Source organism: Erpetoichthys calabaricus, chromosome 15 (genome assembly GCF_900747795.2).
Source record: "Erpetoichthys calabaricus chromosome 15, fErpCal1.3, whole genome shotgun sequence".
NCBI classification, from domain to species: domain Eukaryota; kingdom Metazoa; phylum Chordata; class Cladistia; order Polypteriformes; family Polypteridae; genus Erpetoichthys; species Erpetoichthys calabaricus.
Window position 1 is genome coordinate 94,170,179 of NC_041408.2, and position 26,963 is coordinate 94,197,141.

General features: G+C 44.8%; 1 protein-coding gene and 1 long non-coding RNA gene across 2 annotated transcripts in view; both read right to left on the reverse strand.

The window, feature by feature from the left end:
- Window positions 1-26,963, reverse strand: part of LOC127525969 (uncharacterized) — a 569,224-nt gene that overhangs the window by 468,588 nt on the left and 73,673 nt on the right. The gene's annotated exons all lie outside the window — the stretch shown is intronic.
- The window catches only part of LOC114666103 (synapse differentiation-inducing gene protein 1), an 88,298-nt gene that overhangs the window by 24,422 nt on the left and 36,913 nt on the right, over window positions 1-26,963 (reverse strand). Inside the window, exons 2-3 of the mRNA XM_028820837.2 lie at window positions 26,384-26,925; window positions 13,687-13,824 (exon numbers count right to left, since the gene is read on the reverse strand). Coding sequence (XP_028676670.1) covers window positions 13,687-13,824; window positions 26,384-26,863 — 618 coding nt within the window. The 5' untranslated portion in view covers window positions 26,864-26,925. The remainder of the gene's footprint in view (window positions 1-13,686; window positions 13,825-26,383; window positions 26,926-26,963) is intronic.

Sequence of the window (26,963 nt, forward strand, 5' to 3'; positions counted from 1 at the left end):
CCATTAGGGGGCGAAGCACTGGGGTTGGTTGATGTGGCCTGCACATCTTCATGCCCCCCCGATATCATGTTTTTCTTCAGACACCTGTTGGTTTTTGCACAAAGTGGTGTAAAAAGTCGGGTATTTCAGGTCAAGGAAGACAAAAGTAGGGTGGAGGTCTCCAAAAAGCTCGATGCCACACAGAATTAGAGATCGTGACGAATTCAACGGCGTGGCACGTGTGGGGATTTTCTCATACCGGTGAGTCAGGATGTGTCAAACCGAAGCGACATCAAAGCGTTCAGAAGGAATTCTTATGAAAGAATAACTTCTGAAAGGCAGAGACCACCATGTGCTTCTCCTGGGATTCGGATGGCAGACCCTCCTCTGTTAATCAGGGAGGCTCACCCGGGCAATGGCACGAAACTGCACAGAATCCCTGGCCATGTCAGATGGTTTGCCATTGGGCACGTCTTCAAACTGCCTTTGATCCCACCAGGGACGGACCCCCTAACCCCTGCCTATCTACACGTTGAATAGAAGTGCGTTATTCTGCCAACTGCTGATACTGGTTTGTGCTTACAGGACGTGAAGCCCACTCTAAACTCTTCACCATGCTAGCTGCTGGAGACGGCACATAAAACATCATCTCTAAAAGCGTCAGTCGGGAATTAAGATGGGGGGCCAGCAATGTGGGGGGGCGTGACAGCCGATGGTCGCTTTGTATTCAGTAGTAAAGCGCCAGTGCAGTAAGACCAGTCATGAGTTCCCCAGGACTCAGGCTGTCCCCTCTGCTGCCACTGTAGGCTTCTGCTGACGCCCACAAGCTGCGCTTAAAACGTTTGGGTGGGTGATTAACAAGAAATGAAATGAAGTTACAGCCGTCCACGTGACTGCCGTTTAACACCCTGAACTCACCAGCCAATACTGGCCGACACGCAACTAGAGAAGAATAGCAAAGCAAAGGACCACCGTCCTTCTGCTCTCATCTCCTCTTTGCAAATTCATTCCCAGTGTCGTCCAAGTCCCAGTGTCCAGTCTGTTCACTCTCTGTGGACGTCCCAATGGTTTAGTGTTCGTGAGGATCCTTCGGACTTTGGGCCCCTGGGCCTGACAGACGTCTTCGGAGATTCCTATCACCCGTAGACCCCTCTGTTCATCTCAGGCCTGCTTCTTCACATGCAGTGTGGCCTCCTGAACGTCTCAGTCACAAGCCTCACAATTTCTCCAGCATGGACTTTCTTTCCAGTGGTGTTTTTGTTGCGACATGAGTGCCGGGGCCATGCCAGGGGTTTTTCCCCCTCATGTGTGTTGACGTCTCTGAGGTTTACATGAACCCCCCCTGTACTGTCATGTCAGCCCCTGTCTTCTAATGACTACTGAGATCCGCACGTTCACAAAAAAAAAACCAATCAAACAATCGGAAGTTGGTGCCCGGCCTAACTAGACTGGCATCAGGATCATTGGGACACTTTCTTTATAATAACTATTCATGGTAGCTCTAAAAGCAGTACTAACCTTTACTCTCTCTTCTGTTTCTTTTTCTGGTTTCTTTGTGGTGGCGGCTTGTGCCACCACCATCTCCTCAAAGCACCGTGATGTTCCAACAGTGTTAGATTAAAAGCCAGAAGTCTGTATGACCATCAGCATCAAGTGACTCTGTGAGAACCCTAACTACAAAGAGGACTATTTCATTTATGTTAGGTAGAATGCCCAGAGGGGACTGGGTGGTCTCGTGGCCTGAAACCCCTGCAGATTTGATTTTTTTCTCCAGCCGTCTGGAGTTTTTTTTTGTTTTTTCTGTCCTCCCTGGCTCTTTTTCTATGTTAACTAATGTTGTCTTATTTTAATTTCTTACTTTGTCTTTTATTTTTCTTTTCTTCATTATGTAAAGCACTTTGAGCTACTTTTTTTGTATGAAAATGTGCCATAGAAATAAATGTTGTTGTTCTGTCATCGTCATCATCTGACCAGATAAAGCCACAGACTTTGAAATGGTAAGTAAAGTGAGGGCCTCACAACCATCAGCTGGTCAGGAGCATGAAGCGAGTGGAACCAGAAACGGCAACACCTCAAGGTGAGGAGCAAACGGCTTTGAGGAGAAAACGGACACACGGCAAAAACACGGACAGAACATGCAGAGGGCACACACGGCGCCACTGCAAGTGCACGCTTCACAGCTGGTAGCAGGGATTGCTGCCATGAGGCTGAGGCCGTCAGACAGCTGGCACATTTTCTACACACACACACACCACAAAAAAGAGAAACCAGGAACAAAAGTAAAAAATAAACTTAGAGCCAGTTATCTATTCCAACAGATGGCACATCAGGCACATTATCAATGCTTTTATTAATCCCATACAAAATGGCATATCACAGAGACATATACATTGCATCTGTCATTCCAACAGAAGGTGAATTACAAACACTTGTAGTAGTAAAATGCATTGTATTTGTCATTCCAACAGATGGCGCATCACAAACATTTGCAGTAGCAAAATGCTTTGTATGTGAATTTCCCTTTGGGATTAATAAAGTATCCTATCTATCTATCTATCTATCTATCTATCTATCTATCTATCTATCTATCTATCTATCTATCTATCTATCTATCTATCTATCTATCTATTCCAACAGATGGCACATCAGGCGCATTAACAATGCTTTTATTAATCCCATACAAAATGGCATATCACAGAGACATATACATTGCATCTGTCATTCCAACAGAAGGTGAATTATAAACACTTGTAGTAGTAAAATGCATTGCATTTGTCATTCCAACAGATGGTGCATCACAAACATTAACACTGCTGTTTTGAATTCCACACAAAATTGCATATAAAATAGACATATGGATTTCATTTGTTATTCCAACAGATGGTGCACCAGAAACATCTGTAGTAGTAAAATTAATTGTATTTGTTTTTCCAACAGGTGGTACATCACAAAGATGTAATAATAAAATGCTGACATGGTTTTAGAGTTGCAAAGCACAGAGCTCCAAATGCACTTCTAAAAATGCCACCTAGAGGGGGATATGAACATTAAACCCTGGCTAGTAATATGGGCAAACACAGAGACTTGTATAAATAAAAAGATTCATTATCACAAATGCCATAAAAATCCACAAAAACCGTACATGAGCTGTCAGCATGACAAACCAAAGTGAGCAATGTCCCAAAAACACAATCCAAAGGCAAAGGTAAAAACAGAGCAAGAAATAAAAAAAAAACATAATCATAATAAGCAGAAAAAAATGCAAGAAAACGGAGCACTCCCAGGCACGTATGAAATGAACCACCAGGAGCCGTGGGAGTGCCTCTGGGTTTATAGGGTGGTGGGGGAATCTTGGAAGTGATTGGCAGGTGGCCAATCTTGGGGGATCTCCCACAAAACACTTGGAATGTAACCCAGGCAGTTTACATACATAAACTGAACCATTCCAACAGATGGCGCATCACAAACATTTGTAGTAATAAAATGCATTGAATTTGTCATTCCAACAGATGGCGCATCACAGACATTTGTAGTAATGCATTTTGTTTATTTAATAACTGAGGCCACTGAGCTCCTAGGAACACTCAAAGCTTTCCAGATGGTTTGATGCCCTTCTCTAATCCTTGGACCTCACAGTTTGTTTTTTGACTCGAGGTCTACAGAGAGTTCTCAGGACTTCATCATTTGGATTTTATCCTGACATACAATGTGAATTGCTGGACCCCCAATACACAAGTACACGTGTGCCTTTCTAAATGATGCCCAGTTGATTCAATTTAGCACCGGTGGTGTCCAGTCAAGTTCTCGACACACCTCAAGGAGGCATCTGAGCTCAACTTAGAGTGCCACAGAAAAGCCTCTGAATACGTCTAGGAATGAGAGGTTTCAGGTTTTCATTTGTAATAAATTTAAAAAACCTCTCTGACAGCAGTTTGTCACTTTGTCATTTTTGGGTGTAGATTGATGGGCTACAAAAGTATCCGTCTAAAATTAAATCTACAACACGATAAAGTGTGCAGAATGTGCCAGGGTGCCAGTCCTTTCTCAGTCCCCTGGGCTGCATTTCTGGTTGATTGGCAGTCTCCGCTGGCCTGACACCCCATTGATTTGTGTCTTGGGCCTGACGTTGCCACCATCTCTCTATGTGTCTAAACCGGTGTGTTGGGGGGCTGTGTGTTATTCACTTAGTTCATTTATTAATTTTAAGCCCACTGTAGGAACATTTCTGCCATCCACCACCCACCATTCAGTCCGTACAAAAGCTGCAATGTTTTTGCTGAAAGGGCCTGGTGGGTTTCGCTCAAGCCGGACTCCTAGTGTCCTGTGTGATGTTGCTGTCACATTCTGAATCTTGTGTCCGGCTGCAGTTACCTTTCAGGGACGTGCGGGTGTATTGGGTTGTGGAGGGGCCGTGTCTTCTGCACGTGCTGATGTTTCAAGTAATAAAAACGGAAAGCGAGCAGACTGCTGCTGAGCCAGAAATAATCGGTGAGTCACACGTCAGGTGACAGCACAGCTCCCTCCTTTCAGTTGACAGCCACAGTATGGATGATGGCACAGAGCAAGCTGCCGTTCACCGAGGGGGATGAAAGAGGTGACAGGGCAGAAGAAGTGGGTTCATCCTGAGGGTCTGCTCTGCTCTATGTCTCTGGCAGGACCAGGGGGCAGGTCTTGGGCAATGAGGTCAGAAAAGTCCTGGGGGGAACATGAGGTCCGGTGTATGGTGGTGGTGGCTACTGCCCCCTAGTGATGGCCACGAGTGCACATCCTATGCTGGAGTTGCACCCTGATGACGTGATCTGATTTAGAACCTCATGGCTCCCTAACTTAATATCCAATAGATAAACTGTTTGATGTGTTGAAAAGGGGGGGGGGGGCACATTAAAAAAACAAAGCTGTAAAGTGAAGATGCTTTCAAAAAAAGGAATAAAATAAATGGCTTTAAATATCAAACTGTAAAGAGCAGCTCAACCCAGTCGCTACTTGGCGTGCCCACCCTTTCAGGTCCCCTGTCTGTCTGCCTTTTGTCCCCAACTTCTTCTGATGTGTCCCCAAAAATCACAAGGAAGCTGGCTCAGTTGCCGCCGAGGCCCCCTTGTGGCTCTGAGGCTGAACTGGAACATAAAAAAGAACACAAGAAATCTGACAGACGAGCGGAGACCACTCAGTGCCCCAAGCCCGTTTGTTAAGCTAACAGCTCAGCTGTCCCCACGTCTCCTCCAGATCCGACTTGAGGTTTTCCAGGCGTGAGGGACGGCCGGCATTTCAATCCAGCCAGGACGTCCCTCATCTGAAACAAACTGCCTTTTCAGGACACTACATCCCCCGGAACGCTAGATGGCAGCTCCCCTGGATAGAAATGGCTCCTCGGATTCCCGCAGGGCAGCATGGGACATGGAGTCCGTATCCTCAGCCCTGTTGGGTGCCGTGGGTGCCACCAGGGGGAGCTCACCAAGAACCAGGGGGATATTACGAGGACGTCAACCCGGAAGTGCTTCGGGGTCATGAGGACGGAAGCCCACAGTACTTCCGGGATGCTTGATGAAGAAAGATGTGGTGTTGACCCGGAGAAGAAATACTTCCGGGTCAGAGACTTTAAAAGGACTCTGGGAAACCCCAGCAGATCGAGCCGGAGTTGGGTGGGAGTTGAAGGATTGTGTGATTATTGTATTGATTTATTTATTGGAGAATTGTGGAAGGTGCGGTGCTTTGGATCATTTATTGAAGAAGTATTAAAGATTATTTTTCTGTGCTTCTACACGTGTGTCTGGGACGTCTGTCTAACGGGTTCAACAGGGCAACAGCGACCCCTAGCGTCCACACAGGTTTTCTGCTTCAACTCCACGTCTTGATGGTTTGTTTCCGGTTCCCACAATTCGTTTCCTCCGTTTCTCCCTTTCTCACCTCTCATCCACACAACCCTGGCATTTTTAACCCGTTACGGTCCAGCCAGGAATTCCTTCCCAGCTCCTGTTTGAAGTGCTTCTGTTTGTCCCCTTTGTGTTCTTTTCATTATTGTTTTTTGTTTTTATAATATTCTTCTCTTCATTTATTATTTATCTAATTATGTCATACCCGTTCATTTTATTTTTTTATGCAGTTTCTATGTTTGAGAAGGGGTTCTCTGAAGTTTCTTATATTGTGTGGGCGGTTCCCCAAGAGGCGGGGCCACCTGTCCATCAGCATTGAGGGGCCGCCCCCAGCCCTATGAAGCCTTCTGGGTAATGCGGTCCCTCGTCGTCATTGTGAATGTGTTAGGTGGTTTGGACGAGTTGCTTCTTTGTTCTTATTGGCTTTTGTGACTTCTGCTGCTGTTTTAAGGGTTTTGTGTTGTGACTTGTTTGCTGAGGATCACCTTTTAGATAATACCCCTTTACCTCCATATTTTATTATTTTTTTGCAATTTTTTGACAATAAGTCCTCTTATGTAAAGATTCTGGTGGGACTTGACTCTGTTCAAGCCATAGTTTCACATTTTTAGACATATCTTCAGATCGTCTTTTGTATTTTGATCTTTAACAGTCATTTTGAGGCCTTGACGAGCCTGAAGCCTCCCGATTTCCTAGGGTCATGCACCCCAGGTGTTCGATCTATTTTTGGGGCAGTCCACTTAGGATTCTGGCCTGCATTTAGTGGGACTTGAAGGCCTCACCCTTTTTGCCATTTATGTTCTGCAGTATTCGTCGTTACACTCTGGAGCCGTTGCCAGTGTCACACACCTGCACATAGGAGGCAGTCGATAGGCTTAACTAATGATGAAACACAGGGACAGGGGTTTGACGAAGGGCACTAGTGGTTCCTCTGCAGATCACCTGATGGGAAAAACCACCTGAAGCCCAAACTGGTTCTGCTTCCACCTCCAGACCACACCCTCCTTCTGGCCTCACTTTCGGATGTCCCCCTCCTCTTCCTCACTGCCTTTCTCTAGCAGTCCTGTTCTTGACTCAGTCTCAATAGATTACTCCATGGTAAGACCACTATTCAACAATTTGTTACAATATGTGGGGTGGAGCCCCAAACCTTTTCTTGCATACCTTTTGTTCTTTTATAACTGTCATGAACTGATTTACGGCCATCCAAGCTGAGACGATTCATACTCACAGCTGAAGGCCAAAGGAAAACAATAAGGGAATAAGGTTTGAGAAATTGGTAAAACCAACCACAGTAATAAATCTTCAGCATCATCATTATAATTATTATCATTATTATTATTTCACAGGGTCTCTTATGTTTTCCGACTGTTGGAGGGTCCCTTAATGTTTGCTCTGATCGACGCTGCTCCACGTGGTTAATTCTTATGCCTTTAGCCCCCAATGCCTTCCTTTCTCATCCTTTCATGTTCTCGCCACTCAGTTTTGCCCTTTTTTAAATTCATTGATGCCCCCCCCCAGCCACAATCATAAATGTCCTATTGTCCCCCCCCTTATACTGTCTCTACCCCATGTCCACCGGGATGCCAACACACTCTTCACAGCCTTGGCATCTTCTGCCAAAGTTTTGGAGAGATCCATTTTCTCTTCCTCCTGGCCAGGTAACGGAGCAGCGCCCACCCTGCACGGGGTGCCCACCCATGGGTGCTGTCTGTCACAAAACATATTAGTGTAGACATAGCCAAAGGGGGGCAGTTACCTATTCACACGGGCAGTACAGGTGTCGTATAACTTTATTGATTAATTATATTAAGTAGCAGTTTAATGGTGTATGCCAACCCTTCATTTTTTGTTTCCTTTTGTCTAAAGATGTGAAGCCGTTCATTGAGACATACATAATTAACACAATGAGAACGTAACATGTCATACAACTCTATAAAACAAAAATATTCATCAAACACAAAACAAAAATGATTTCAGTATTAAAATAATATTTAATAGACTAAAAGACCAAAAAGGCAGGGCATTTGAGCCTAGCTTTGCCATAACAGTAAAGGCACCACGTGGCACACCCAGTAAGTGTGGGCAGTCAACAGACCTCTAATGTTGTGTTGGGAAAGGCGCCATAGAAGCAGCTGCACGAAGCCCCCCAGAGGTCTTGTCATTTGCTTTTCATTCTGGTCCTCAGTTTGTGTTTGTTTGCACTGAAATCCAAACACAAACAAATCTGCCGATGTGCGCCAAGCCAAGCGAATGCCAGGCTCTCACATATGACGAGAGGCGCTTCGCCAAGACGCTCGGCTGCCAGACGTGCTGCCTAAACTCTGAGGCATGCACTTAGACAGCCAGCCCTTATCCCCAGTAATTGGGGGGCCGCACTTTCACAAGACGCGTTAAATAAGAGAACATCGCCTAGAAGACGAGGAGTATCGGTGTCACGCTCATCTTTAGTGTAAATGGTGCCACTCTGACCTGGACCCTTGTGGGGTCTGCAGAAGAACAAAATTCCTGCAGATGTTCATTAGGCACTCAAAAATGTTAGGGATTAGGGGGGGTGGGGATTAACAAACAACCAGAGGCTGTGATTGGACAGAAAGCTTTTTAAAAAGTGGCATGCGGGTGCCATGAAGTGCTTGGGGTCATTTGGTTTCCATTTAAATTTTTTTCCTGTTTTTTCAAGTTGTTTTGGTTTGACCAGAGCTGGCTGTGGCATTTGTGCTGCCCATCATTTACCAGCGTATGTATCTCTGCCACAGCCAGTCCTGTCAGGACACTCCGATGTCACTGAATGTTGCACCCTTGCTGCTTTATCCTTTCATTCTGTGGTGCCCACGTAACCTGGAAGTTGAACTGGATTTACATGATACTAATTTACATAACACTGATTTGCATATTCATATTCAGGAGGCATGGACATTTGTCATTTAATGAATGTCACAATCAGCTGCTCGCGTATTTATGTTCATCGTAAGTTGCACTCGTTGTCAGCTTTTATTAAGCACTTCCGTGATTTTGCTGCTTTTTGATCGTCCAGGTAAGACCCTCGTTTCAAGGACGCTCATCAAAGTCGTCACTCAGGTGATCAAAGGGTGAAGATGAATAAAACGCCGCCTCGGATCTCGTCTGCTATTATATGACTGGAAACCAGCAGCAAGGCTTTCTGAAGAGCTTCTGCTTCCCTGATCCCCTGAATGAGCCACAAAAAAAGACAACGATCTCCGACTCCCTCAGCTTGGTGTCCGTTGTGCGTTTGCCCATAATGGCCGCTCGCTGTGCTGTGTTGTATAAAGGTGCACACGGCCTTGACAAGGCCTTGATGGTCACTGGGGGGTGTCGGACTCCCGCGTCTTGTCACCAGTCCCGCTTGTGGCTGTCATGGATAGGAAATCAAGGAGCAGCCGAGGATGAGTGGCTGTCCAGTTGGGGAGGCTTTATGATAATGATGTTGTTGTCCTCCTTGTCACATCTGACTGTCACCTTCAGCAGGCCACTCAAGCGATTCACTGCCATTCGGCTGGGATGAGGATCAGCACCTCCATGTCTGTCTCGGAAAAGATTGGTCTTAAGTGGGGTGGGGGGTCAACTACCTTTAGAGTGGAGGAGCTGAAGTGTGTCAGGATCAGGTCCACGAGGGATGTAAGAGAGGAGCGTGAGGTCGACAAGCCGACTGGGGGTGCTGTGAAGTGAGAGCCGAGTCTGGCCAGTCGAGCCATTTTCATGAGCTGTGGGCAATGACCGAAAGAACGACATCGAAATGAGGGGTCATGGCAGGACGGCTGGGCGGATACTCCATGATAAGGCGAGAGAGTCGATGGAGAAGACCCAGCTGAGGTGGCTTGGGCTCATCGTCACGACTGCCCCTTGGTGGCTCTCCCTAGAGCTGCTCCTGGCACGTCCCAGGTACACACGTCGTAAATGTAGGGAGGACGGGTTCTTGCGTGTGTGTAAACTTAACATTTGAATCTGATGATTGCATATAGCGCTGAACTGACCTCTCTGTACTGTTGTTGCCTCTGCATGTCCTGGAGTACAAAAGAAACAGCAACATGTGGGGACTGGCAAGATTGGGGAAAAGAAAAAAACACGTGGTGTTATGCAAATGAATATGAATAATATTGCATCTGTGCCACAATGTTTTCCGAAATATACTATACAGGTCATGAAATGAATAATTCCAAATATCATATAATACTGTACCTACTGTATGTCTTTGTGTGTTTTTTTTTTTTTGACATCATAGACCATAAGGCACACACTCAATAAAACTGAATAAAAAAAAATCAAGTGACGGTGACATACGAAGAAGGCCGATTCACCAGCGTCTGTGTGTCAGCTTTTATCCCTCCAGATCAGAGAAGGTCCAGTTCCATTGCCTCAAAACACCACTCACATCTACAGTTACTCCCATTTTGAAATAAAAACTAACAGCGTCAGATCCCTGAGGGGTGGTAGTCTGTATTGTGATCATGACTGAGAGAATAAAAGTGGAAAAAAAAAAACAGTAACTTTCACAAGTCTTATAAATATCCACTGTCTGTTACAGACACAAACCAAATGTATGCGTGTACTGTATAATATTAACAATAAGAGCAGCTCACTACTGAAAACGGCAAATACAGGAGTCTGTCGGGATCAAACCGGGGACTCTTGATTACAACTCCGCAAATCTTACCGCTACACCACAGAAGCTGTTGTATCGTCCTTGAACCTTTTGTGAAAGTGTTTACTTGATCTTTGGACTATGCCTACATTTTGTAACATTTATTACTAAAATATGAAAAAGTTTCTATTTTAACAATGTGTTTACACAGATTACTGTAGAAATGGAACACGAATGAAATGCGTGTGTTCCAAATAACAATCTATTATTTCCACTCTAAAACTCCAGCACTTCACTCCCAGATAATCAATCAAGGCCTGAGCTGGGAGAATATTGTGCACGGTCTGCAGCGGTGAGGCGATAGGATACCAGGCTGCTTGCTGCTTGTCTTAATCAGCACATTTACAGGACAAAAGACGCTGATGGAGAGGTGCGAATGGATTTAAGGTGGGCCGGATCTATGAGTTTTCTCGTAGGCTCTGGTAATTCTAGTGTTAACAGGCCCTGCCTTTTGACGGCCCCCCAGCCATGACTCTCTAAGAAGACAAGAAAAAACCCTTGTAGGGGGAAAAAAAAATGGAAGAAACTTTGGGAAAGGCAGTTGAAAGAGAGACCCCTTTCCAGGTTTATTTGGGCGTGCAGTGGGTGTCAAAAAGAAGGGGGTCAATACAATAAAATACAATTCTGAATTTTCCCTTGGGATTAATAAAGTATCTATCTATCTATCTATCTATCTATCTATCTATCTATCTATCTATCTATCTATCTATCTATCTACACAGATCAGGACACAAGTCATCCTCAACACAATACATAGTATACGTATAGTACAATAGAAATATTACAAGTACAGAGCAGAATTCAACACTAGATGATATCCCATAATACGATTTGGATTCGTTCAGAGTCCTGGAGACCTCGGCCATCAAGCCGCCTCCCCCTGTTGGCCATTCCACAGCTGAGTCAGTGCTGGGCCAGCCATCCGACAACAGGATCCCTCTACGATCCTCCATCAGAGATGACTTTACCTTAGGCAGGCGGTGGGCAGTGGCACCAAGTGCCACATTTGAGTACCTAGTAGAGTTTCCCGATTTAGTCGTCCCCTTATCCTGCCGTATTTATTAAACATATTTGACGTGGCCGTTGGCTGTCAGGATGACATTACAATAAATGAACGAGTGAATCACTTGGCTCACTCGCTGCACAAATGAATGAATGGTGGGCCTGCTAAGGTTCTCAGGCGCTCCTGACCTACCAACCCTGTCCTTCCATGCTGTGAACCGAACACACAGCCTGGGGGGTGAGACTCCATGAAGTTCTGATTTTGTGCACAAACCCAGTGAGCCGATGGAGGACCGAGTGCCACTTCATGAAGCCCTCCACAGTCCTGCCCTCTACATATCCATAGCAATAGACCAGCAGTAAAATGCCAACATCAAAGCGGCCCACTCTGCACCGGACCCCGTCACCATGGACACGGAAATACACAACAGACTGCTGATGGTGGGGGGGGGGGGGGGGGGGAGGTGCTGTAGTCATTTTGAAGACACAAATCTGCTCGGGTCCAGTTGATACGGAGAGAGGAAAACACAAATAAATCAACTGTCATGGCCCCCCCGGTCAGGACAGGAATGTACAACAGCAGTCCTGTGAAGGAAATCGCAAAAGACGCAGCGAGCTTATTGAGAGGACTGGGGTGACCTCAATGTCCAGGTGTCTAAGTAAAGACCACCTGAAAGGTCTGCTGTCTTACAGTAGATAGCCCACCGTTCCTTCCCTGTCGATGTGTCGCTCTACTCGCCAAGTGATTTCATTGTTCAGCGTGTGGAGCCTCATGAAGCAGCACCTTCTGTCTTCTTTATGTTTAGCAGCAAAATCAGCGCTTTGTGACGTGTGTGCGCGCATAGGGGACACCGGTAATTCTGCCACCTCTCCATGGGATGGCGCTGTGTCCTGATTGCTTTTTCTCTTCCTCCTTCTGCAGACTGGATGATTGACAGCTGTTACATCTCTGATGTCACTTCCAGGGCCCGTCCACCTGGACCCGCCTCTTCCTGCCTGGAAGGACTCAAAGCTTCACTTGGAGCTCACACCTGAAGAGACATCTCCACGATTCTTGTGTGTTTTTTACGTATTTGACTTCATCAGTTATACAGGGCGACCAGGGTGGTGCCCCAACTGCTTGGTCAATGTCTTGTGATGGTCTAACAGCTTAACTATTTAGGAATAATTTCTATTACATTTAATCTGAATGTTACATATTCATTGCTGTCAGTTGATACTTTGTGGATGTCCCCAGTGTGACGAGCACAGCTCACGTTGTAGCGAGACTACACAGAATTAAAGTCGGGTTTGCTTTCTTGAATCCATTCAGGCATTGTAGTCGATGGCTGAGTTTCGGTGGTCCCTTCTTGGTAGGAATTCCAGCAGCCTAGGGCTGGCATCATGTTTCTATGACTAATATTTTAGCCCCTTTTATAAGGAGGACTGCGGACCAAAAACGAGGAGGAGATAGAAAGGAAGCAGCAAAGCAAAGGGCTCAGCTATCTAGGCCTAGGAAGGTGGCGAGGGTGAACTTCACCCAGGAACGTCGGCTATTTGTAGGGTGGCCACCCAGAAGAAAGGAAACAGCGAGGTGAAGATGTGTGGGTTTCGTTATATGGCCCGGTGGTTCTCCAGGTGCTCCCATCACTCTTAAATTCCTCAGGATAGCAAGAAAGCAGCCATGTCCGCCTGCTGTCCGTTTTTTCCCTCATCATTCAGTGAGAACTGTAAGACCGGACTCATTGTTGTTTCACCCTGACTGTGCTTAATCATTTATTTTGTATTTTTTATAATATTTTTTTCGTGTGTGTATAGACCAGGGGGAGAACATCCATGGGAAACAGGATCACAAAATGAGCAACCAGTCACCTTATTATATACTGTACATGTGTAAACACTGGATTCTTGATTGCAATACACTTTCATATTTAATTAGTTTTACTTCTCACCAGGGTTTCTATCGAGTGTTGCTGGGTGTTACTGATATATCTTTCAAACATCATCCACTTCCCTTATGGGTGGTGAAGTGTAACAATCGCATCTCTTAAAAGGCGATTATTATAACATGAAAAAGAGCAAGAAACCCACGGGAATCCTTAGGACTCGAAGAGAAGCTCAAGCAACATTTACAGTGGGACCCCTTCTTTATGGACATTCAGCAAACACATGGAACTTAGATGAGTGAGCACCTACCTCGTGGGACAGGTAAAAGGCAGCAATTCCCAATGGCCAGAAACAACAGAGCATCGAAAATACGCTGAGGCCCAGGTGGTCCCTTGGGGGCATCATTAGAAAATTATCTTCACTCTCGGTGTCACTGGAATAGTCGCTCTGCAATGGAGACAAAAGAAACAATGAGTGAGAGATGGGGAGAAAGCGGGCATCTGGTCAATGTGGGAGATAGATAGAGAGGAAAGGCGCTATATAACAGGTAGATAGATAGATAGAGTGAAAGGCACTATATAATAGATAGATAGATAGATAGGAAAGGCACTATATAACAATACAATACAATTTATTTTTTGTATAGCCCAAAATCACACAAGAAGTGCCACCATGGGCTTTAACAGGCCCTGCCTCTTGACAGCCCCCCAGCCTTGACCCTCTAAGAAGAAAAGGAAAAAATTCCCAGAAAAAAACCCTTCTAGGAAAAAAATGGAAGAAACCTGGGAAAGGTAGTTCAAAGAGAGACCCCTTTCCAGGTAGGTGGGGCATGCAGTGGGTGTCAAAGAGATAAAGGGGTGTCAATACAACACAATACACAGAACAGAACAAATCCTCAATACAGTATAAAAATAAAAATTTTAGAAGATAACAGACAGATAGAAAGGAAAGGTGCTATAAAACAAATAGTTATGTAGATAAGAAAGGCACATATATCTATCTATCTATCGATCTATCTATTATATAGTGCCTTTCACTCTCTATCTATCTATCTATCTATCTATCTATCTATCTATCTATCTATCTATCTATCTATCTATCTATCTATCTATCTATAATATAGTGCCTTTCTATCTATCTATCTATCTATCTATCTATCTATCTATCTATCTATCTATTATATAGTGCCTTTCACTCACTCTATCTATCTATCTATCTATCTATCTATCTATCTATCTATCTATCTATCTATCTATCTATCTATCATTTAGTGCCTTTCCTATCTATCTATCTATTATATAGTGCCTTTCTATCTATCTATCTATCTATCTATCTATCTATCTATCTATCTATCTATCTATCTATCTATCTATAATATAGTGCCTTTCACTCTATCTATCTATCTATCTATCTATCTATCTATCTATCTATCTATCTATCTATCTATCTATCTATCTATCTCTTTAGTGCCTTTCTTTCACTCTATCTATCTATCTATCTATCTATCTATCTATCTATCTATCTATCTATCTATCTATCTATCTATCTATCATTTAGTGCCTTTCCTATCTATCTATTATATAGTGCCTTTCACTCTATCTATCTATCTATCTATCTATCTATCTATCTATCTATCTATCTATCTATCTATCTATCTATCTATCTATCTATCTATCTATCTCGTGCCTTTCTTTTCTATCCACACTTGGATCACGAAGTGCTTTGCTATGACATTCAGATGACAAATTCCCAGATGAAGTAAACTCGGAGCCTCAGCGGCCACTAAGGGACAGCAGTGTAAATGAAACAGGACAACATAATGCAGAGAGAGAAAATGAAGTGTCACGGCTTAAACGAGATCTCTGAGGAAGTCGACGAGACAAGAAGCAGCTCTTTAGTTTGGTGGCAGCTGCAATAAAAAACTCAAGGAGGCAAATGCAAATAATGTGGACATTCACTTAGTCGAGAGTGCAGATATTTACATGATTATGTCTAAGTGACATCAAGCAGGGATTGGCAGAACATAAGCCGGAGCTCCTCAAGGAGAATGAGATTTTTGTTTATCGCCAGCACACGAGGAAGCGGCGGCGTGTCCTGTTGGGGTTTAAGTCGTCTCCTAGAAGATGGCTGTAATGATCTTAGACACACAGTAGGAGAATCTAAATAATAATAACTAGAACCATTATAATGGGATCATGATTGCAACATCACCAATCAAATAAAGTTCAGTGAAAGCCCCTAAGCATTCTTACAGAGCAGCGCTGCATCCTCCCAGCTGTTCTAATATTCCATAAATGTCTGTCAGTCCAGCCTGGGGAGTTTCTTCTGTTGTACGTGATGGAGTGACCACCTTCTATTTCCCTTCACTAGCTATTCAGTAGGCTCTTCTTCTTCTTCTTTCTCTTCTCCTGTCACCAGAGGCATCCAGACCAATGACAACACACCTTCAGTCTGAGTGTAATGTCACCAACATGTGACATTCCCGTTCAGCTGTATGTGCTATTCTTGTGAAGTGGAAGTGTCAAGAAGCAACAACAGCTCAGCCTTGGAAACTCACAGAGCAGGGCCATCAAGTGCTGATGCAAGTAGATATGGCCTATCCTTGGTGGCATCACTCACAACAGAGTCTGGAAGCAACGTGAATGAGGAGCTTTAAGAAATGGGTGCCCATGGCCAAGCCTAAGGGTCACTACGTCCAATGCCAAGCATCAGCTGGCGCAGTGCACACTTGTTAACTGGAGTGATGAATGGCACTTCACTATCTGCCAGTCTGAGCAGCAGCACCAGCCTTCAGGACTGCATAGTGCCTACTGCCACGTTTGGTGAAGGAGGGGTAATGGCAGGGTTTGCACAAGACCCCTTGGTGTTAGTGAAGGGTACTCTTAATGCTACAGCAGATAAAGATGTAGGCTTCAGTCTGTCGAAGGCCTTTTCTTGTTCCAGCATGACTGAGACCCTGGCCTATAAAGACATGGAGGATCTGCCCAGAGCTCTGGCCTCAACCTTCTGTGATGAATTCGAATGCCCATTGCAAGCCAGAGGGCTGCAGTTACATTGGGCACAAAGCCACCAGCACTGGACTGATGACGATTGGACATATGTTAAGTGGTCTGACGAGTTGTTTCTGTGTGAACTCAAATGGTGCAAGATGACGGGTACACATTAAACGGCATGGCGCCCTCCATGAGGAATCTGTGCCTGCTGCTGTTCTAGCGGAGGTGGTGCTCCGATGTTCAATCACAAGGAAATGGGGCCTTTGGCTGAGGTGACAACACACTTGAACCAAAAGGGCTACACTGGGCTTCTGGATGACCTCACGTTACCTTCTGTGATTCATCTCCAGAGTGAACTCAGAATGGCCCACACAATTCACAGATTTAAATCCCATAGAAAATCAGTTGGGAGCAAAACGTGAAAAGCTATAGGAGCCATCAGACCAAGCTGGCCAAACTGCAGAAATTTGTGCTAGAAGAGAGGATGAAAATCAATGTCACCCACACCCGCAAACTGGTGGTGCCCACGACAGACAGAATAACAGCTGTTCTTCATACTCGCAGAGGAGTTGCACACTGTTAGATGAGATGTAGCTAGGGTGACTAATGTGATAATAATAATGTGATAATATCTATATCTCTATCCATATCTATATCCAAATCTGCATATCCATCTTTAAAAAAACTGACAAATGGCCATGTGTCTGTGTATCTATGTGTCAATCTGTTTGCTATGTCTCGGCCATTCCAACAGATGGCACATCACAACCATTTGTAGTATATAACTCAGGCGCCGCCGAGAGTGGCAGCCTTTTCAGCAGCTCCGTGTACGACTTTATTTTTCTACTTTTATTTTTCTCTTTTTTATTGATCACTCCTATCACTTTGTCTGTTTTTACCTGCATTTTTATTACTCTTTAATTTAATATTGTTTTTTGTATCAGTATGCTGCTGCTGGAGTATGTGAATTTCCCCTTGGGATTAATAAAGTAGGGTGGCACAGTGGCGCAGTGGGTAGCGCTGCTGCCTCGCAGTTAGGAGACCTGGGTTCACTTCCCGGGTCCTCCCTGCGTGGAGTTTGCATGTTCTCCCCGTGTCTGCGTGGGTTTCCTCCCACAGTCCAAAGACATGCAGGTTAGGTGGATTGGCGATTCTAAATTGGCCCTAGTGTGTGCTTGGTGTGTGGGTGTGTTTGTGTGTGTCCTGCGGTGGGTTGGCACCCTGCCTGGGATTGGTTCCTGCCTTGTGCCCTGTGTTGGCTGGGATTGTCTCCAGCAGACCCCCGTGACCCTGTGTTCGGATTCAGCAGGTTGGAAAATGGATGGATGGATGGATTAATGGAGTATCTATCTATCTATCTATCTATCTATCTATCTATCTATCTATCTATCTATCTATCTATCTATCTAATGAAATGCATTGCATTTGTCATTTCAACAGATGGCACATCACAACCGTTTGTAGTAATGAAATGCATTGCATTTGTCATTCTAACAGATGGCACATCACAACCATTTGTAGTAATGAAATGCACTGCATTTGTCATTCCAGCAGATGGTACATCACAGTCATTTGTAGTAATGAAATGCATTGCATTTGTCATTCCAACAGATGGTACATCACAATCATTTGTAGTAATGAAATGCATTGCATTTGTTATTCCAACAGATGGTACATCACAGTCATTTGTAGTAATGAAATGCATTGCATTTGTCATTCCAACAGATGGCACATCACAGTCATTTGTAGTAATGAAATGCATTGCATTTGTCATTCCAACAGATGGTACATCACAGTCATTTGTAGTAATGAAATGCATTGCATTTGTCATTCCAACAGATGGTACATCACAGTCATTTGTAGTAATGAAATGCATTGCATTTGTCATTCCAACAGATGGTACATCACAGTCATTTGTAGTAATGAAATGCATTGCATTTGTCATTCCAACAGATGGTACATCACAATCATTTGTAGTAATGAAATGCATTGCATTTGTCATTCCAACAGATGGCACATCACAATCATTTCTAGTAATGAAATGCATTGCATTTGTCATTCCAGAAGATGGAACATGACAACCATTTGTATTAATGAAATGCATTGCATTTGTCATTCCAACAGATGGTACATCACAATCATTTGTAGTAATGAAATACATTGCATGTGTCATTCCAACAGATGGCACATCACAACCGTTTGTAGTAATGAAATGCATTGCATTTGTCATTCCAACAGATGGCACATCACAACCATTTTTAGTAATGAAATGTATTGCATTTATCATTCCAACAAATGGTGCAACACAAACGTTTGTGGTAATGCACCTCACCACAAACAGTATCACATACAGAAGAAGTAAATAAAAGACGGCAACCTAAACCTGCTTATCACAAGGAATCCTAATTGCTCCGTCCCAGACGACGAAGAAGCAGAGGGCATGGACTGAGCAGGTGGGAGTGGTGGTATATCATATTTGTTTGCAAATTGCTTGCCTTGAAGCATTTAATGATCACCCTTTCAGCATGTAATGGCCATGAAGCCTGCTTCTTGATTTTGATTTCTAGGCCTCACGAATGCCTTGATGCCTCATTTGGTACTGAAGCCTTTTTTGAGTCTCCTGAGCCAGCCTATCATAACATCGCCTGCACACAAAATGGCAAGAATCCTTTTCAAGGTTCGCTAGAATTTTATTTCTGTGAGGAATACGTTCAGGGTCAAAGGAACCGTCACACTTGCATTCCACGTAGTCTTGAAAGAGGCTCAGGTGTTACAAGGAAAATGAAGGCTTTGACCCCAAATCGTCAGAAAAGACATGTTGGGTGATCCTGGGTGAAAAAGATTAAGGAAGTCATAAATGAATTAGACGGAGAGACGGCCGTCCTGTGCTTTCAGAGTCTAACACCCCCAACACAATGGCAAGGCAAGCGAGTTTTCCTTCCCACAGTAATGGGGTCTATTTTAATATTTATAACTTGGGAAAAGCCTCCCACAGAACATCTCTGAATGGAGAAGAATTCAATATTGACACGTCACTTACAGTAAGTGGGCGCTTTAAATTAAACATCACACTCCTTCAGTAGGCGACTCATTTTATTACATAGAAAGGAAGGAAATAAAGATTGAAAAAGAAGCAGCTTGGCAGGTCAGCCTACGGAGACGCAAATCAACGGGAGTGAAGACTCATCAGCTGCTGTGCCGCAGTAGTTAAGACTTTGGACCTGACACTGTGAGTTTGTGTCTTCAAATCCCACCGCTGACACCTGTGTGGCCCTGCGCACGTCACTCCACCTGCCTTTACTTAAACAGGAAAAACAAAAGAAATGGAGCCAATCATCGCCGAAATGTTGGAAATCACCTTGGATAAAGACGTCGGCCAAATAATAAAGTAGTAATAAGTGGGGACGGTGAGCCCCCCTCAACGAGACACTGTCCTGCTCGCTATCCAGGATGGCTGCCACCCTTCCTTGATTTTGAAGTTTGTGCGTCTACTCTGGCTGGAGGAATGTCTTTTACACTTGAAATGTGGACCCTCGTGTGCGTTAAGTACGGGGCGTTGCACAGAAAAGTAGCCAACGCCATGACGAGCTGATGGTTAAACTGGCAGTGCAGTGAGCGTTTTCATTTTGTGTTTTATTTTTAAGACATACAAACAGCGCCCCCCGGCGACTGGAGACCTTATGATTGATTTGATGAGTTAAACGCTTAGCCAATCAGTGCTTTACACTTCAAAACAATCAGCTTAAGAGCGTCTTGGTGGCAGAGCAGACATTTCTCCTGCACTCTTTAAATATGAACGCCTGTGTAATTGACTACAAAGTGCGTGTTATTTAAATTGTATTTTTTTTTAATATGTTACAAGAGTTTGCTCAATTTAATTTCCAGCACATTTTAGAGAGTACAGAGAATCTGAAATGCTTCCACACCGACATCACATCACGAAACACATGCGTGTTATCTTGAGCTTGGATGGATTTCAATGTGTTTAGTGCTCCTGCGCCAGGGGTTTACTGTCATCTCTCCTCTTTAGGACATGTTGAAGTTTATCTCAGAGGCTGTCATCTCTGGGACTGAGCCCACTGAGGTGGGCCTGGCCTGGTCAGTGCAGTCTTTTGGTGGTCTCACGACTCTTTCGCCAAATCATGACAGATTATATCATTCGATATTTATAGATTGTTTTACGTTATGGCATTTTCCTCTGTAATGCTGTCTGCCATCTAGTGGACTTTTCATGAAACTTTTTTTCCTAAAACAGCTCCACAGATGGTAAAGAAGTTCATATCTGTAACAGCGGATGTTATGTTTATATCACTCAGCCGTGATGGGGGACCACGTAATAAGAAAGCCCCTCAGAGTAGCCCTGACTTCTCTGTCACTCACACTTGGAAAGCGTCCATCAGCACTCTTAAGTGTCACTGTCTTCTGCCATGTCTTGTGTCGTCAATGATATGCTAAGCGTCTTCTTTTGATGGTCTTTGAGATTTGATGCCATACTGTAAAGAAAAAGGGGGCTGGAAGTGCCAGAAGACTCCATACAAAGTGAGGCCTTTACTGCCATCTAGTGGATACAATCTAACAATACACTCTAGGCGACTTTTGTCGATGTTTAACAACGGAATCGGCTTTCTGCTCCTTCATGTTAACAGCAGCATCAAAAGTGTCCAGCCAGACCTGACAGATCTTCTCTTGGCAGAATGTCTAGACCCCCAGGACTGTTGGCTGAGGTCCCTAGGACTGTGAAGGGGGTCTCTCTTTGTCTGGTCTACCTGATTGAAGACCCCCAGAGTTTTATTCTCTCCAGGGATGGTGCTGATTGAATTTTATGTTTTCCTCTCCTCTGCTGTCAACTGACCAGAGTTCAACAGTTGAGTAACAGACAGATAGTGCTGGCCTTCATTTATGTTAATCAGTTTTAAACTACTTTGTTTTCAGTGTGTTTAAACAAATCTTTATCTTCATGTCTACTACATTTTTAATTAGTAATTTGAAAAATTTATACTTGCATTTTACCTTGGAACTTGTCACAGTGCTCTGTGTCTGCAATCGTGAAGAGCGCAATATAAAAATTAACTGAACTAAACTGAATTGAACACACAGGACACTTCAATATTTTGTCCACTAGGTGGTGCTGCGTCCCCTCCCTACATTTCCTCTGTAATCTCACACACGCACACACACATAGACAGACACACCCTCTGTGGACTTCTTAGGATGGCTCCACCCCTTTTGACAGTTTCTCTCTCTTAGGCTCCTCCCCTTCTTATAGTTTTTTTCTCTCTCAGGCTCTTTTGATGATGATGTGTCTCTCTCTCTCTCATTCTCCTTCCTTCTCTCTCATTTTCATGCTCCGCCCCTTCTGAAAGTGTTTCCCTTAGGATCCGCCTTTTCTGACAGCTTCTCTCTCTCTCTCTCTCTCTCTCTCTCTCTCTCTCTCTCTCTCCCACTCAGGTAGTGAGCCTCCCAGATCATCTGCTCCCCCTTGGGGTTCACGTAGGTATTGCAGGGTGGCTCATTAAAAAGTGTACCGGTCATCAAACAATGATGATAATGAGTGGGCACCATTAATAAAAGTTAACCCAAGGGAGAACTGGTTGTCAAACTGGTGATGCTGAGTGGACGCCGTTACCCGCTGAGTGCCATTTTAGAAAGTAAAAGTGCGCCTGCTCCGTACACCAAGAAGCGAGTGCTCCTTAAGTACGTGGTATATGCACAAGGGGGCGGGGCTTGTGCTATTGAAGGGGCGTGTGCACCAGACACCGAGGGGAATCCCACCCCCAAACTAACTACCCAAAACAAGGGGCAACATCCGTCAACCGCGCCTAGGTCTCCAAATGGACTCTGACTGGTGCCAGGAGAGGGGCATAACATGCTTATACCAGTAGTGAACACACAACACAGTGCACAATAAAAAATACATAATATAAATAATATTCTCATTATGGTCCGCTAATGTACCCCTCAAATGAAAATGCTGCAAGTTTTTTTTTTTTTTTTAAAGCATTGGGGGGTGCCAACCTGGCTGGAGTGCCCATCAGGGAGTGACATCACTCGTGCCAGCAGATCGGGCAGCGCCATAACGTTTGAGGTGGAGTACACTTACAGTTCACTTGTGTGACGCAGAGCTGGCAGGTAGTGCAGATTGGGTAGCGAGACCCCCATCCCAAATGCCTGTTGCTGCTGCTCTCAGATGTCACACTGGCCTTGCAAAGCATCATGGGGTGCTGTACACACAGTGAATTTTCAGGTGGCAAACAAAGTCACTGGCCAACCTGACAAATTTACAGCAAAAAACACTCTGGTGAATTTTGCCAGTCAACTCTGGCGCAGGCCCTGCCCATCTTGCCACCAGTTTAGAGTGGGCTCCACCCAGTCTGCTGTGACGTTTGGTTATCAAGGTTTCCTTCTTCATCAAAAAGACATGCAGGTGAGACAACTAGCCATGTGTGAAAGTGGGCCTTAAGATGGCCTTAGTATGTCATTAACCATATGGGCAATCGGGCAGGCGCCCAGGGGACCTAGGAACTGTGGAGGGGGTAACGGGCACCAAAACACCTAAACACCAATCACTGGACTCGTACTTCACAAGAATCTTGATGGCTGTGTCTGCACATCTGCATTTGCCAGCTGTTAGGTATTAATGTATGCTTATGTGTGCTTTGTCATGTTAGGGTCTGAGGGTGGCGCCGTTTCCCCTTTTTATTATGCATGCCAGGGAACTGATGCAGCACATCAGTGAGCTCAATTACAGACTACAGGGAAAGGGAAATCTCATCCATGATTTGTGTGGCAGCGGCAAGAGTTGGAGAAAACTGGATCAGAACCCAAAAAAAATAAAAGAAGCTCGTCAGATCCCGGCTCCCCAAAAGACTTGCTTGTGCAAATAAACTGGAACTGCTGCCGGAGCGGTTTGCTCAGAGGTTTCAAGATTTGATTGAAACTGCAGATGCCATTAAGCTCTCTGCAAATCCCTTTGACAGAAGTGTCAATTCAGCAGTGTCCGCCCGTCCAGCAGAGCTCATTGATTTGCAAAGCAGCAGAGCGTTGAAAGACAAACACCGAGAATGGGGTCTGATCACATTTCACCAGGACCTTTCAAGCGAAGAAAAACAGTGGTGCGCGGTGTTATTACCACGTAGGTAAGCAGGTACACCTGTGAACGGAGATTCGCGTGGTCTACAAAGTCAAGGTCCTGCCTCTCCGACCGTCATCCCCATGCCAGTCTGCGGACGGCTGTGTCCAAATTGGCGGCTTAGCTGCCGAGTAGCAAACACACACACAGATCTCCCAAACCGTCTGACCTTCAGAGCCGAGCTGAGATTTAATGCTGGACCTTTGGGGGTAACAAGCTTGCTGCCCGCTGATGTAGACCAGAGCTGAATTAGGGTTAGGGTTAGAGTTAGGGTTAGGGTCTCCCCCTCTTACCACACCCTCATGGTGGACCGACAACTCAGGAAAGAGAGAAAGTTGTACGCTTATTGCGGAGTGTTAGATAATACAAGCGGAGGCCAGTCAGCCTACGAAGACAGAGAGCCACCTGGTGGTCTAAGCAGGGTGAGCTGCTTATTATCCTGGCTGGATTCGTTTTAACCCTGAAACTGCCTGAACCGGCTATAGTCAGTTCCCAGTTCAATCTGCCAGCACTCTGGAGCTGATCGGTCCGTGCCGTACATTCGTTGAGTGGCCAGCTCATGACCACTGGCGCCCCCTAGTGAATCAGCATCAATGTCCCTGGGATTCAGCCGGTACACTAGACTGGCCTGTCGGTGTGGTCCTCTGCATGCAGCCAGTTCAAGAGCAGTCGGCTTGGTGATTTCATGAATTTCATCAATGGCGTCACTTGCACCTTGTACATATCATAATAGATTGTTGCAGCAGTTTATTTTTTATAGTTTTTACAGTTCATTGGCAGTGTGGAAAATGATCAGGGTTGCAGTAGTTGCATGAATAATATATATGAGTTCCATTAAAATGTCACTTTTTCTTGGTGAATTGTGACATTTCCTTAAAAAGTGCTGCAAAAAAGTATTTGGCGCCTGGGCAGGGGTGCATTAACCCCCCAAGTATGTGGCAGTTTAAGGGTTAATTTGCCAACACTCAGATTTCTGGGCATCAGGGTTAGAGATGTAAAGGAACAGAGGAAATATTGAACTTTAATAGCAGTCAACCACAACGGTGTGGTAACAGTATGGGTACTGGGGTCTAAGATAGGGTCACCTTTGGACCCCACCTCTCCAAAATATTGTGCCTTATTGTTGTCTTATTATTTTTCATGTGTTTTCTGTTGATTTTCTTTATTATTGGTCAGTCGAGTATTGTCTCCTTACGTTTACTTCCGTTCCTTGTTCTTTGTAGCACCACCACCCTGACGTCACATGACCTGGGCCCTCCCTCTGGCTATTTCAGTCTGTTGAGAAGGCTCAGGAGCAGGAGATCATTCATTCATTGTGGAGTTTCTCTCATTGTCCTTGGTGTTCTTTATGATTATTTTTTCAATTACACTTTTCTGAGGTATTTTTGGGACTTGTTGATGGCTATTCTGAGGTTTCTGAGGTCGAGGAATTTGATGAAACCATTTAATTCATCCTATCTTAGTTGCTGACTAAGTTGTCATTATTTAGCGTCTTATCGCCACGCCATTTTGACCAGGGATGGGTGGTGCCGTTTTGTGACTTTCGCGTTGGCTGTTGTCAAGGCAACCTCCCAGAAGTCCCCAGGAGAGTTCTCGTATGACATCATCGGTGCGGCTCATCAAAAAAGTCATTTACGTGCTGTTTGGGTATCTGTTTTTTGGAATAAACTAGAAGACTTGACGTGTGTTTTTGATTCTGATTCTTGTGTCACATTTCTGTCTGGTAAAAGATCGGTTTGTCCCTTTGGTTTTGACCCTGGGCTGCACTCTTGTTCTGGTCCTGAAATAAAAATCATTCTGCTTCGGCAGAACTTCAATGAGTATTGCTTTCCATTCAGATTTACTGTTTTTTAACTTTTGTGAAATTGTTGCTTTGTTTCCTTGGATTCAGCCCATGAATTGTGTATTGGGAGATGTTACCTGTGGATTGCTTTTTTAGCCAAAATCTTTTTCCTGTTTTTTTTTTCCTGTCAATTGTTCTTTCCAAATATTTGAATTTGTGAGTAAATTTCAATTTATAAAGATTTCTTATTGTTCATTTTGTTCACAAGCCAGGGGTTGATGGTAATCCTCCCTCTTCTTGAGCTTCTTGATATATTTGTGTACATTTTGTTTTGTTCTATCTGCTCCGTGTTTTTGGATTCTGCTCCGGCTGAAGTCAGCTGTTCTGTCAGGCAAAAATGGAGACCAATGTTTAAACAAAGTTATAGAATTGAGGACGTGGAGTGAGAATGAATGGAAGGATGGATGTAATAAGAGTGAACGGAGCAGCGGTGCAGGGGTTAAAGACCAGGGTTCAAATCATTGGCTGTGTAGTGTTTACATGTTCTCCTTGTGTCAAAGGTACTTTAATTTCCATGTTTATCACAAGTTAGATTGACTGAGGATCATGGGAATGTGACAGTGTGCAAGTGTGGGCACCTTGATCGATTGGCGCCTGGTCCAGGGCTGCTTTCTCTCTGGTGCCCAGTCTAACCAGAATAGGTTGCATTGCCCCCAGTGACCCTGAATTGAATTGAATAGATGGCTATCTGTGTGGAGTTTGCAGGTTCTCCCTGTGTGCACCTTATTAAGGTTTACTTCGGTGGGCAGATTGGTGATTTCAAATGAACTCTTTATGGGTAAGTGGCATCCTCTCCTGAGTTGGTTCCTGCCTTGGGCCCTTTGCTGAGACAATACGTTCCACCCCAGACCCCCAGTCTGTGACTTCTAAAAACAGACAAATGATGTAAAACCTGAGGGGGTGAGAAACTGACAGACCACACGGACCTACATGGCGACTTCAACGAGCTCTGCAGCTCTGTGGCCCACTTGGCTAACAGTAAAACAACCAACACCTCATTGACCCACCCAGTGAGCGAACTGTCGGCGAAGTGGCACTGACCTCCAGCTCCTGGAACTCATCCTCCTCATCGATGTCATAGGAGAGCGTCTGTATCTTGGCGTCGTCCCCTGAAAGTTCAATAAATCTGCCCTCGGGGAACCCTAAGGCTTCTTTGGTAGGTGAGATGTCCTCAATGAAAGTCGTTTCACAGCAGTCGGCACTCATGCCCTCGCTCCAGGTCTTCAGCATGTTCTCCGAGTAGAGGATGATGTTGGGCCGATAGCGGGAGTCCACTGTTTGAGGCAGCGTGCTCGGGTTCAGGAGCTGTGGGGACGGGTGCTTGACACCGCTGTCCACTGAGCTCTTTGGGGACACGTTGACCACCACGCACCCCTGGTACTGTGGGGCGGAGTACACCGACACCAGACCATCTTTTGTTTCCACCATTAAGTTTCGAGTATTGATGAGGCCATTCCTCCGCCCGGCTTCTGCGTCACTTTTGGGAACAGAAATGCTGTTCTGGTCCACGAAGCCCTCCATCCTTCTGACCCCCTCTTTGGTTGCTCATAGGGTTCCACTTGAGTTCATTAGGGAGCAACTTTCTGTAAAAGTAGAGAACAAAGGAAAGATCAGCAAGAGT